This window comes from Podarcis pityusensis (genome assembly GCF_964106645.2).
Source record: "Podarcis pityusensis genome assembly, chromosome: 4".
Lineage (NCBI taxonomy): Eukaryota > Metazoa > Chordata > Lepidosauria > Squamata > Lacertidae > Podarcis > Podarcis pityusensis.
This window is the reverse complement of record NC_138027.1, coordinates 16890578-16904691: the sequence shown is the minus strand read 5'-3', so window position 1 is coordinate 16904691 and position 14114 is coordinate 16890578. Positions and strand designations below refer to the sequence as shown.

Here is a 14114-nt window from a genome sequence, read left to right as displayed (position 1 = left end):
GCATTGCTTGGTCTCCTGTCTCTCATCTTTCTCTTGGCAATGCCCCATACAATCTCTATGGGGTTCAGGTCAGGCGGGTTTGCTGGCCAATCAAGCACAGTAATCCCATGTCCATTGAACCAGGTTTTGGTACTTTTGGCAGTGTGGGCAGGTGCCAAAGTCCTGCTGGAAAATGAAATCAGCATCCCCATAAAGCTCGTCTTTGGAAGGAAGCATGAAGTGCTCCAAAATCTCCTGGTAGACAGCTATGTTGACCCTGGAATTAATGAAGCACAGTGGACCAACACCAGCTGATGACATGGTACCCAAATCTCTTTTCTGATGAGAGCAGCTTTTGCATCTCATTTGGAAACCAAGGACCCAGAGTCTGGAGGAAGAATGGGGAGGCACACAATGCCAGATGCTTGAAGTCCAATGTGAAGTTTCCACAGTCTGTGTTGAACCCTATCTGCCTGCGGACTGTCTCGCCAGAGTGGTGCATGCTCTGGTTATCTCCCGCTTGGACTACTGCAATGCACTCTACGTGGGGCTACCTTTGAAGGTGACTCGGAAACTACAACTAATCCAGAATGCGGCAGCTAGACTGGTGACTGGGGGCGGCCGCCGAGACCATATAACACCGGTCTTGAAAGACCTACATTGGCTCCCAGTACGTTTCTGAGCACAATTCAAAGTGTTGGTGCTGACCTTTAAAGCCCTAAACGGCCTCGGTCCAGTATACCTGAAGGAGCGTCTCCACCCCCATCATTCTGCCCAGACGCTGAGGTCCGGCGCTGAGGGCCTTCTGGCGGTTCCCTCATTGCGAGAAGCAAAGCTACAGGGAACCAGGCAGAGGGCCTTCTCGGTAGTGGCGCCCGCCCTGTGGAACGCCCTTCCAGCAGATGTCAAAACGATAAACAACTACCTGACATTCAGGAGACATCTTAAGGCAGCCCTGTTCAGGGAAGTTTTTAACGTGTGATATTTTACTGTATTTTTGGTTTTTATGGAAGCCGCCCAGAGTGGCTGGGGACACCCAGCCAGATGGGCGGGGTATAAATAATAAATAATAATTATTATTATTATTATTATTATTATTATTATTATTATTATTTGGGGAGCCATGTCATCAGCTGGTGTTGGTCCACTGTGCTTCATTAATTCCAGGGTCAACATAGCTGTCTACCAGGAGATTTTGGAGCACTTCATGCTTCCTTCCAAAGACGAGCTTTATGGGGATGCTGATTTCATTTTCCAGCAGGACTTTGGCACCTGCCCACACTGCCAAAAGTACCAAAACCTGGTTCAATGCCCATGGGATTACTGTGCTTGATTAGCCAGCAAACCCGCCTGACCTGAACCCCATAGAGATTGTATGGGGCATTGCCAAAAGAAAGATGAAGGACATGAGACCAAGCAATGCAGAAGAGCTGAAGGCTGCTATTGAAGCTTCCTGGTCTTCCATAACACCTTAGCAGTGCCACAGGCTGATAGCATCCATGCCACACCACATTGAGGCAGTAATTGATGCAAAAGGGGCCCAAACCAACTACTGAGTACATGTGCATGCTTCTACTTCTCAGAGGTCCAATATTGCTCTATTTGCAGTCCTCGTTTTGCTGATTTCATTTAATATTCTAATTTTCTGAGATTGTTAATTTGGGGTTTTCATCAGCTGGATGCCATAAACATCACAATTATAACAAATAAAGGCTTGACATATCTCGCTTTGCATGTCATGAGTCTATCTCATATATTAGTTTTACCTTTTAAGTTGAATTACTGAAATAAATGAACTTTTCCACAATATTCTAATTTTTTGAGTTTCACCTGTAGGTTGTCTGGTAGGGACCTTAATCTCTCAAAAATGGTTCTCTTTCTGTCCCAGAGATTTATGCCTGCATGGAGAATTCTGAAGAATTGTGAATCGCCATGCAAGTGCCCCTTTCTCTCTGCTTACACCAGTGGTGTCCAAACTTTTTTCAAAGAGGGCCAGATTTGATGAAGTGAAGGGCGGTGAGGGCCGACCAAAGTTGCTGAGCTTTCTTTAATGATTGAAGTTATTGAGGGTTTTTTTAGGATTGAGGTAGTTGAGGGTTTTTTAGGATTTTACCCCAGGAAATAAACTAATAAACTGCCACAGGGGCCGAATTAAACCTACTGGCGCACCGGATTAGGCCCCTAAAACGGACTTTGGACATGCCTGGCTTACACCAAAGACCCTTCTCAGAAATCTATATTTGGGGTGTGAATGTGTGTGGGGATCAGCAGGGCCACAGTTCAAGGGCCAGTTCAACACATTAGCGGCTTGAAAGGCAGCAAAGTCAACCCCCACTTCCGCTGTGTTTCAAGTCAGACCAGAGAGGGGGCAGAGATGTCTTCACATTACCTGATTTCTTTCCCCACATCAAACTCCAACTCACTGATGTTGTTGTCTGCGCATGTGCTATCATGTGTGCATGCGCATCCACTGCCTAAAATTTCCGCGCCTCAGTTTGATTTTGGCTTCTGTCTTCAAATCAAATGGAAGCTGGTTTGAAGAAGAGCGCAGCCGTTGTGAGGACCGAAGCTCCCGGCCAAAAATAGTCTGAAAAGCACCACCCTGAGTTCATTGGGACTTACTTCTTAGTAAGCGTGTTTAGATTGCAATCTTTACTCCTCCCGATACAAGTACGATAGCTCAACCATAAATACATAATCATCTTGGGGCGTTTAAGTCAAATGCAGTTGAATGGCAGTTGCACTGTGGTACTGAAGCTTAGGAAAGTTTGCATTATTACAAAAGGACCGCAGCACAGGTCTTGACTCCCCTCCAAATCCCTTGGAATTTAATTTAATTTAATTGCTAAGTGTGCAGACCTGTAGCAGTGCGCCTTAAATGCACATTGCAAATGTGAAACGATAGGCAGCCTAAAAAAACTCCTCACATTGCCGTTTTAACCAGCCTATGCTGCTTTCCGATGCGTTTTAAGGTCGCTTCAAAAACGTGTTTCATTGCCCAGACATTCTTCTTTGGAGGAAACAAACAAACAAGCAAACAACTTGGAAAGCACTGAGCCCAATATGCATCATGTGGACAAGTGTGAATTAACTACTTTAAAGCGACAGTAGAAACTCAGAAGACGCCAGCAGGGACTCCTGCTTTGACTTACTCATCCTCTGTGAGATTTTGTCCTGTGATCAGATTCTCGCCACTCGGTGCATAGTCCCAGTTCTCCTCCACAATTCCAAGGTAGTACGTCCTGGTAGCCGCTTCTGCTAAAAACAAATGCCAGAAGATTAGGCTGGTTAGAATGCAGGCAGCTCGCTTCATGAAAGACATTTGTGTGTTTTTGTGTGTGTGCAACTCAAGCGGGAGGCAGCCAAAGTGCGCTCACCTCAGCCCTGCCCACTCACATTCCAACTAGTCAGCCAGGAGGCAATGGACAAAGCCGTGCCCCTCCCAGGCAGCAATTTGGGGCTGATGAGGGCACAGGCCAGAAAACCTGAGCCAGCTGGCCGAAAAAGGGCCTGTGGTGTGGGGTTGCCATGGCGACGAGCCTCTTGCCAGGCTTTGAAGGCCCGCGTGTGTGAAACTGTGACTTAGTGTTGTTTGTCCCTCGAGCTAAATGAAGAGAGCGCTTTATTTGTAAATTTGGGAGATTCCCCCCCCCCAGCTGTCCGTACTGTATGAAAGGGACGGTGCAAAAGTGTTACAATGGGGACTTTTTTTTCTTCTTCGACTCCTATTTCTGTCTGCAGGATGGTACACTGACATGCTCTGACAAGCCTCTCCTTGCTCTGTTTTCCACTAAGCTGTGATCCTAAACTGAACAAAACAGTGCTTGGCTTAGTGTTAATTGGCGAAACTTAGCTTATTTCATGAATTTGTGAGTTTATGGCAAATCTTCCCCTCTCCCAAACTCATATTGTGCTGTGACAGACTGCATATAAACTGACGTCCTCAATGGGCCATTGGTCTGATCCCGCAGGCTCATACAGTGGTGCCTCACAAGACGAAATTAATCCGTTCCGCGAGTGTCTTCGTCTAGCGGTTTTTTCGTCTTGCGAAGCAAACCTATTAGCGGCTTAGCGGATTAGCGCTATTAGCGGTTTAGCGGCTATTAAAGGCTTAGCGGCTTAGCTGTTAGCTGCTAAAAGGCTATTAGCGGCTTAGCGGCTTAGAAAAAGGGGGGGGGGAGCGAAAAAAAATCTCAAGACTCGCAAGACATTTTCGTCTTGCGAAGCAAGCCCATAGGGAAATTCGTCCTGCGAAGCGCATCGAAAAACGGAAAACCCTTTCGTCTAGCGGGTTTTCCGTCTTGCGAGGCATTCGTCTTGCAGGGCACCACTGTATTACATCCTTATGTTCTTAATGTGATTTCATACATGGAAGCAAACATGGAAGTTCATTCACACATAACTGCTCCTCGATGCACGCATCAGTATATCTTCCAGAGGGGTACCAATGCAAATCTCTTGCAGCAAAAGCAGCAAATAATATCACGGCACTTTATGAAGAGAAACAGGTTTATTGTGACGTAAGCCATGGGTAACCAGTCATGTGCTTTCCAGGCATTGTGGGACTCTGCTTCCCATCAGCCCTAGCCAGCATGGCCAATGGTCGGGGTTGATGGGAGCTGTAGTCCAACAGAATCAGTTGGCTACTCTTGAACTAGGCATTCTGACCCAGTTGTATTAGGCCAGGCTTCATGGACCTTGCGTCTTCCAGATGTTGTTGGACTATATGCGCTGCCTGGGGCTGATGGGAGTTGTAGTCTAGCAACATCTGCATAACGTAGTCATTGCAACTAGTTGCTGTTAATCAGTCGGTTGGATAGCTCGGTCGGTTAGAGCGTGGTGCTGATAACACCAAGGTTGCAGGTTCAGCCAGCTGCATATTCCTGCATTGCAGAGGGTTGGACTAGTCAGGCATGTCCAACTCCCAAGAGACTGTGATCTACTCCCACTATAAAAAAAAAAAATGGCAGTGATCTGCCCATTGGATTGACCAAAGTTATTAACAACAACAACCCAGGGTTTCCCGCCTAAATTAACTTACGTGGACCTGAGTAAAAACTATATGCAGTGGTACCTCGGGTTACAGACGCTTCAGGTTACAGACTCCACTAACCCAGAAAGGGTTAAGAACTTTGCTTCAGGATAAGAACAGAAATTGCATGGCAGCGGGAGGCCCCATTAGCTAAAGTGGTACCTCAGGTTAAGAACAGTTTCAGGTTAAGAACAGACCTGCAGAACGAATTAAGTTCTTAACCTGAAGTACCACTGTACACAATACACCTGGTGGCCAGGGTGAGAACTTCAGTACATAACAAAAGTTGATCAGCTTTTTTGGGGGAAGACCCAAAGTTGTTCAGCTTTTTTGGGGGGGGGGACACGATCGATCAGGAACACACGATCAACCAGGATCAACCAGGGTTGCCCCACAATCAGCCGGTAGATTGTGATCGACCGGTTGGACATGCCTGGACTAGATTATCCTCAGTGTCCCTTCCAACTCTGTGATTCTATGATTGCCTTCATACATGAGTCTGTATGTACGTTTCAAGTATTTAACCTATTTATTCCATTTTTATCCTACCCTTCCAAAAAGAACCTCAAGGCAGCATGCATTACTAGAGTAGGCTTGTATGCAACAATCTAGTAAAGGTAAAGGTGCCCCTGACCGTTAGGTCCAGTCGCGGACGACTCTGGGGTTGCGGCGCTCATCTCGCTCTACAGGCTGAGGAGCCGGCGTTTGTCCGCAGACAGCTTTTCCGGGTCATGTGGCCAGCATGACGAAACCGCTTCTGGCGAACCAGAGCAGAGCACGGAAACGCAGTTTACCTTCCCGCCGGAGTGGTAACTATTTATCTACTTGCGCTAGCATGCTTTCAAACTGCTAGGTTGGCAAGAGAAGGGACCGAGCAACGGGAGCTCACCCCATCGCAGGGATTCAAACCGCTGACCTTTCGATCGGCAAGCCCAAGCGGCACAGTGGTTTAACACACAGCAGCACCTGCGTCCCATATGCAACAATCTACTCTAATATAAATTATACTACATGATGTATGTATAATAATTTCATTTGACTCCAGCGAAGGTCCCCTATCAAATAATTTGCTGATGGTGAAAATGAATGCTAATACAATCTCCTACCTCACATTATACTCTTTGTGAGTGGCATCAGTGCTATGCTAGCAAAAAACCTCCTGCTAATTCAGCCCGTTTCCCCAGTCTTATATTTTCTTTTCCCTAATTGGTACTTAGTGCCTCACAAGGCCTTTGCATATATTCATTAATGTCAATTATCCAGAGGCAAAACTCAAATAATGCTTATTGCAGCACTCCAGGCAGGTATCAGCACATTTGGGGGAACTCCGCCGGCTCCCTCGGCCAATAAAGCGAGATGAGCGCCACAACCCCAGAGTCGGCCACGACTGGACCTAATGGTCAGGGGTTCCTTTACCTTTACAGCTCAGTACAGCCTACTCTGATCGGCAACAACTCTCCAGGGTTCCAGATGCAGACCATTCCCAATCCTACCTGTGCACGCTGAGGATTGAACCCACAACCTTCTGCATATCTATGACTACTCCCGTTCGTTAAGCCTTTGACTTCATCCCTCAGGCCTCCTCTCGAAATTGAAATAAATATGTGACAGCATTTGCTGATATTCAAATGTTGCTGTCTTCTCCTTCCCTCCCTTTTATTGACTCCATTACTGCGAAGATGAAACTTGTACGCGGCTTGCGAGCAGAGACGTGTTTAGCTTGGAGTCATTTTGTTTCTCTTGCTTGTGGTTTCCGTTTTGTTTTGTTTTGCTTGCTTGCTTACATGGGTGCCGGCTCACTAGGGCCCTGGGTGCTCAAGCACCAACAAAATTCCCCATGCAGGGGCCAGACACCCACAAATTCCAGCGCCAGGGCCATGCACAATGCATGGCAACCACGGCTCTGGACTCCCCTGGTGGTGCAGTGACAATAATTAACAATTAGTAACTGTAATTTCAGGGACATGGGTGGCGCTGTGGGTTAAACCACAGAGCCTAGGACTTGCCGATCAGAAGGTCGGCAGTTCGAATCCCCGCGACGGGGTGAGCTCCCGTTGTTTGGTCCCTGCTCCTGCCAACCTAGCAGTTCGAAAGCAAGCCAGTGCAAGTAGATAAATAGGTACCGCTCCAGCAAGAAGGTAAACGACGTTTCCGTGCACTGCTCTGGTTCGCCACAAGTCATTCTGGCCACATGACCTGGAAGCTGTACGCCGGCTCCCTCGGCCAATAGAGCGAGATGAGTGCCGCAACCCCAGAGTCAGCCACGACTGGACCTAATGGTCAGGAGTCCCTTTATCTTTACCTTTAACTGTAATTTCTGGTAAGGTTTTTATTAAAGTTTTTCATAATACTATAAGATATAGAAAACAAATGTAAATAAAAAACCAAAAATTCAAATAGAGTAAGTAGAATAGTAACCATAATTGTAAATAATATCTTCAAATTAAATGAATTCCAGTTGTCAAATAGCAACACCAATTCCTTTAGCCAAGTTTATTTATAGGCAAGTGCCAGACTAAGTAATTTTCCACCAAGGGGAGAAAAAAACCCCACACAAGTTTGACTTCCTGAAAGTCATCTTCATAAGTTCCAGTGTTTTGGCTTACCTTGTTCCACTGAATGACTACAACTTTTCCCCACTCGTAGCTTGTTCAGTCAGGGCTAAACAAATGACTCTGAAGTCACAATGTACACTGTCTGGAGCAGCAGTGTGAAGTGGAAGAACTGGGGATGCTAAATTAAAGGCTCTGCAGAGCTACCATCCTGTGGAAGTTTGGAGTGAGAAAACAGCAGCAATTCTCTCATTAAAAACGAACACATTGTGGTTATTTGTTTATTTCATTTGTGAGTCCCTTGACTCCAAACTGGTCTCCAAGTGACATATCTGATAAAAAGGCATACAAATGAAAACAAACAAACAAAAAATAAAATGAAATTAGGCTTCTTAGGCTGAGCGGATGCAAGTCAGCCTTTATCCGCCTAACACAATCGAGCCCAGCAGATGACCCGGTCATTGAGCATTCGTCCTGATTTGCTTATGTGGTGGTTAGATTATAACCGGTCTTTATTGAATCATAGAACCACAGATTTTGTTATATATATTGATCCGGATAGCATCTCTAAGCAGAGGGAGCAGGCTTCCACAGGGGTAAAAGATAAAGGTAAAAGACTCCTGGACGGTTTTGTCCAGTTAAAGGTGACTATGGGGTTGTGGTGCTCATCTCACTTTCAGGCTGAGGGAGCCGGTGTTTGTCCACAGACAGCTTTCTGGGTCATGTGGCCAGCATGACTAAACAACTTCTGGAACAACAGAACACCGTGACGGAAACGAGAGTGCATGGAAATGTCGTTTACCTTCCCGCCACAGTGGTACCTATTTATCTACTTGCACTGACATGCTTTCGAACTGCTAGGTTGGCAGGAGCTGGGACAGAGTAACAGGAGCTCACCCCGTCGCAGAGATTCGAACTGCTGACCTTCTGATCACACAAACCCAAGAGGCTCAGTGGTTTAGACCACAACGCCATGCGTGTATCCCTAGCTGGTCATGAAATCACATAAAAAAAACGAAGTGTGTGATTCCTTGGCTGGTGGGGCTACAATACATACTCGCTTATTTGTGGGGGGACAGGACACCTTCCAATCAGCTGTTCAGAAGTGGGAGCAAAGGGTTGCATTCAGTCTTACTCTTCCCTGTTCTTTCACACACTCATACCCCACAGCTGAACTGTGCTTGTCATTGCTTTCTGAGCAAATAAGGCATCAGAAAACTACATATAAAAACGGGAATGAGCTAACCTGCACGTACAAACCCATTTTCTAATCCTATTACATTTTGTTGACTCTGCTAGAGTTAAGGCTCCCTCTGATGGACAGAAATGGCCTCAGTTGTCACTTGCTAGTGGTTTCCAAACTGTGCTTGAGCAAAGAGAGCATTCTAACGCTTGCACTTAAAAGGTGCAGGGAAGGACTTAGGGAAATGGGGTAGGTAATGGGGCTTCAAGGATGCTTTAAATCCTATTTCTTGTTCTTGAGGCATTGTTAGATACAAACACTCTTCTGGGGAACTTAATGCAAGATCAGTGGCTTTGCTACCTGTTTCTTTAGCTGCCTCCTTGTGCACAATGTCCTCTGGTATCCTGGTAGCTAGCTGCCTTATAGCTGTTCATACATTTGTCCATCGAGAGCAGTATTGTCAGCTCGGGCGGGCAGCAATTATCCAGGCTCTCAGGCTTCCTCATCGCTTTCCCATCAGTCTTTCTAATCTCTTATACCTGATGCTGAAGATTTTGGCTGAGCCATGCTGACTGGCCCTGCACTATATATGATGTCAGGTGTGGGACAAGTAAAGCCAGGCTTGACCAAGCACCCAACAACCACCTGGCTGCTGAGCATTTGGGAAGCACAGGACTATTCACTACACTTCGACAGGCGTCAACCACCTGATGTCGTTATGATCCACTGGTGGGTATTCTTCATGTCCACCTGCCTAAGTTGGCTCATTGGGGGTGGGAGAGTTAAAGATCTGGTGTCAGGATCCGGGGACTTGGCTCCCCACCGCCCCCCCCAGGCCGTAGATAAGCAGGACAAAGCAAAAAGAGTCCGTTACCATTTAAAAAGTCTTTAATGATCACAGCAAAAGAACAAAGCATCCAGTATTGGAATTGAAGGTGTTCCCAATTAAGGATTCTACCCACTTCCCCCCTAGTCACTTCCGTCTTGCAACCTGATCACATAACCACCTTGCTTTTTGTGTTGCCACCTTATTCGCTCTATCTATCTGCTCTTGGACTGATAGGCTGGACACTTTCTCGCGAGATTCTGTTAGCTCTTTCTCTTCCTGTTCTTCTTCAATTTGCTGTTCACATCCCAGTTCTTCCCAGCTTTTGTCTTCAGAACTATGCCCCTCTGCAAACCACTGTTCCAAATCTATACTGCTTCTTCTGCTTCTGGGCAGCTTCAGGATCCTGGTCAGGAGCAGGGGGAGGGCAAGGTGTGACGTTAACATATGAGAGTGCTGGAGGTGAAATAGTTAAACAGGTTACCCAATCAGAACCCGGGGGGGGGGTTGACTATAAAACCTGCTCTGTGGGGCAAAGGGAGGAGTTTGTTGGGAGTTGGGTGGTTGGTTGGAGTGGGAGTGAATTGGGATAGAGTCTGTGGGTAGGTTGGGTGAGTGTAGTGAAATAAGCTGAGTCAGGAACGGTTAGGGGCTAGGAAGACAAGTATATATCTGAGAGGTGGTTTAGTGAGTGGGAGCAGGTAGGTCTGGATAGGCACACCATGATTGTAATTGACCGATACCGTTTATGAAACTACACGCTTGTTAAACTGCAATAAATAAACAGAAGTTTATGTTCCAATTTAACCCTGACTGGACTCAGTATTGTACCAGGTAGGGCCTGGGTGGTGGCAGTGAGAAATAAAGTGGTGGCACAGGGATCAATAGACGGTGAAACGTCCGGGGACCCTGTGTGATCGCCACACGAGGCTCCCACCATTCCTCATCAGAGCAGTACTCCTCAGCCTGGTCTCTGAGATCTGGCCTGTTGAGCCAAAAAAGACCCCAAACCCGGGTTAGAGCAGCAAGAACCAGGTTCAAACTCTAATTCAGCCATGATGGTCATTGGATTGTGTTGGGCTACTCACTTTCTCTCTCCTTAACCTACCTCAAAGGGTTCTGGTGAGGATACAAGCATGGGGAAGAGCCATGAGTACGGCCCAAGGCTTATTTGATGAAGGAAACAACTACTAATCTGCAATAAATAAATCCAGCTCAGACTTAAGGATATTTAAACCTAATTAACACCAATGTACCCGTGCACATCTAACTCCGAACTGGTTCCTAGCCAGTACACCATGCACTGGTGGGTTTGGGAGAAGCAATTTATGGGAGTTTGATGTGATGCAACTTTTTAATAATAACAGCACATTAATGGCTGTTAATATTGGAAGTGCACGAACCTGTTCTTTTTAAGTGCCCGGCAACCTCAACAAGATTGACATAATGGTTAATGGTCTCTCTCCAGTATTATCAAGCCCTTTCATTAAAGGATTCTGAGACACTTCGTACCTCTAGTAATTATACCAGTCTTGCGAGTTGGTTTAACAAACACAAACCAGTCAATCGGCTCTCCCTAAAGATGGGGCAGTAACAGGTTATTACCCTTAACTTTGCTAAGGATGCACAGAAAGGAAGGGTAGAATTTGACCACTAATTGGCAATGTGGAATTTACAGGTTTTAGTGGGAATAAGAGTGATCTAGGCCTCCTTGTCAAATATTAATGCAACCAACTTAAAGACTCATTTTGGAAATTATCTGTGTTTGAAGACTGAAAAGAAGGTTGGTTTATGAATAGTAGAAGAGTTGGAGGCTATTCTGGAGCAGGCATAGGCAAACTCGGCCCTCCAGATGTTTTGGGACTACAACTCCCATGATCCCTAGCTAACAGGACCAGAGGTCAGGGATGATGGGAATTGTAGTCCCAAAACATCTGGAGGGCTGAGTTTGCCTATGCCTGTTCTGGAGCAATGCTGTAAAAATAAATAACTAAATAAATAGGATTCCTTTTCAGATTGTTGTCTTGAGGCCATAACATTATATTTTGGTTATATTTTTTTAAAATATGCGTTTTGGTGTTCTAGCCCTTTGTTTTTGCTGTGAGCCAGTTTCTTTAAAAAACCAAAAACAATTTTATTGCTTTTTAAACAAATACAAATAGCTGAGACAGTAGAGCATGAGATTCTTAATCTCATGGTTGTGAGTTCAAGCCCCACTTTGGGCAAAAGATTCCTGCATTGTGGGGGTTGGACTAGATGACCCTTGTTGTCCTTTCCAGCACTATAATTCTATGACACTAAGTGTTTTGCATATATGGTGTGTATGGCTGATAGAATCAGAAGTATTTCCTTTTCCTTTTCTTCTTTTTCCTTTATTTTATCTCCTTCAGTTTTTATGTTTTAAAAATGCTTGCCACTTGATGTTAACTTTTGCATATTTTTTCTTTGTTTTTCAAGCTTTAATAAAAAAAAACTTTCTGAAAAAGAAGGAAACCAGGCTCTAAATATAGATAATGGTATATTGTCTCGCCATTTCTGCATATTCCATAAGTTTTTGTATCCATTCTTCCCTTGCTGAGAATTCGTCTTCTTTCCATTTCTGGGCAAGTAGCATTCTTGCCGCTGTGGTCGCATACATGAATAGGTTTCTATACAATTTAGGTACAGTGGTACCTCAGGTTAAGAACTTAATTTGTTCCGGAGGTCCGTTCTTAACCTGAAACTGTTCTGAACCTGAGGTACCACTTTAGCTAATGGGGCCTCCCGCTGCTGCCGCACGATTTCTGTTCTCATCCTGAAGCAAAGTTCTTAACCCGAGGTACTATTTCTGGGTTAGCGGAGTCTGTAACCTGAAGCGTATGTAACATGAAGCGTATGTAACATGAAGTATCTGTAACCTGAGGTACCACTATAGTTCTGTCCCTTTTTTCCCAAGAGAAAGAGTGAGTTTGAGTTTCACACAGTGTCTGCTTGGCCACTGGGAAAACAGGCCAGACAACTGGCCTGATTCCGCAGGCTGCTCTTATGTTCAATGGTTTGTCTCAGCATAAAAGGTAAAGGTAAAGGTACCCCTGCCCGTACGGGCCAGTCGTGTCCGACATTAGGGTTGTACGCCCATCTCACTTAAGAGGCCGGGGCCAGCGCTGTCCGGAGACACTTCCGGGTCACGTGGCCAGCGTGATGAAGCTCTCTGGCGAGCCAGCACCAGCGCAGCACACGGAAACGCCGTTTACCTTCCCGCTATAAAGCGGTACCTATTTATCTACTTGCACTTAGGGGTGCTTTCGAACTGCTAGGTGGGCAAGAGCTGGGACCGAAGGATGGGAGCTCACCCCGCCGCGGGGATTCGAACCGCTGACCATGCGATCGGCAAGCCTTAGGCACTGAGGTTTTACCCACAGCGCCACCCGCGTCCCTTTTCTCAGCATAAGGTATCTTCTAATGTTCCTAAGCACTTTGCCATCAGTATTTTTTTTAGCTTTTCCCCTGCACTATATCCGTGACCGACTTTGCAACAGGTAACAAAATCCATGGCTTTAGAGGCATCCGTTTTACTTTGTTCGATTTTGCGACGGCGTCTATTGCAGGTAGCCAAGAGAAGCAGGCAGCTGCCTGCTCTGATCTCATGAACGCTGGTAAAGGTCTGTAATTGCACAGTTAATTGTTACTGGCAAAAGCCGAATGTAGCAATTAAGACCGGGAGGTATAGCTATTTGGAATTTGTAAACAGTAAAAACAATCATAAGATATCTGGCTCTCTGGGACTCAGGAGGAGGGCATTGCACAGACCTGAATAGGCTTCCAGATGTCAAAACAGAACTTTGTGCTCCCACTGGCCCTGTAACGAAAACAACACAGTGATTAGACTCGTTAAGCACTATGCCTTCTGTACTTACCCCAATCCAAGATTTGAGTTCATCTATAAAATAATTAGGGACACGGGTGGTGCTGTGGGTTGAACCACAGAGCCTAGGGCTTGCTGATCAGATGGTCGGTGGTTCAAATCCCCGCGATGGGGTGAGCTCCCGTTGCTCAGTCCCTGCTCCTGCCAACCTAGCAGTGTGAAAGCACATCAAAGTGCAAGTAGATAAATAGGTACCGCTCCGGCAGGAAGGTAAATGGCATTTCCGTGCGCTGCTCTGGTTTGCCAGAAGCGGCTTAGTCATGCTGGCCACATGACCCGGAAGCTGTACGCTGGCTCCCTCGGCCAATAAAGCGAGATGAGCACCGCAACCCCAGAGTCATCCGCGACTGGACCTAATGGTCAGGGGTCCCCTTACCTTTATAAAATAATTATATATGCCCATCAGGTACTGCCACACCTTTAAGTTTGTTTATTGTATCATTCATATTTACTGTACATTTTGAATTTAATCTATTATATTATTTGCAGGTATAAGAGGTCAGCCTGCTGGATACATACCCTCCAACTTTTATCCAATGAAAATAGGGGCGTACCATTCCACAATGATAATTTTACTATTTATAACCCACACATCTTACTGGGTTGCCCCAGCCACTCTGGGTGGCTTCCAGCATATA

General features: G+C 45.9%; 2 protein-coding genes across 4 annotated transcripts in view; one reads left to right on the top strand and one right to left on the bottom strand.

The window, feature by feature from the left end:
• Positions 1 to 3432, bottom strand: part of HEPHL1 (hephaestin like 1) — a 41613-nt gene extending 38181 nt beyond the window's left edge. For 2 of the 3 annotated variants that reach the window (XM_081001820.1, XM_081001821.1), the window contains exon 1: positions 3132 to 3316. In XM_081001820.1, coding sequence (XP_080857946.1) covers positions 3132 to 3301 — 170 coding nt within the window. In that variant the 5' untranslated portion in view covers positions 3302 to 3316. Of the gene's footprint in view, positions 1 to 3131; positions 3317 to 3356 lie in introns of those variants that run through there. The other variant, XM_081001822.1, reaches the window with a different exon arrangement.
• Positions 1 to 14114, top strand: part of CMTR2 (cap methyltransferase 2) — a 203924-nt gene that overhangs the window by 51536 nt on the left and 138274 nt on the right. The gene's annotated exons all lie outside the window — the stretch shown is intronic.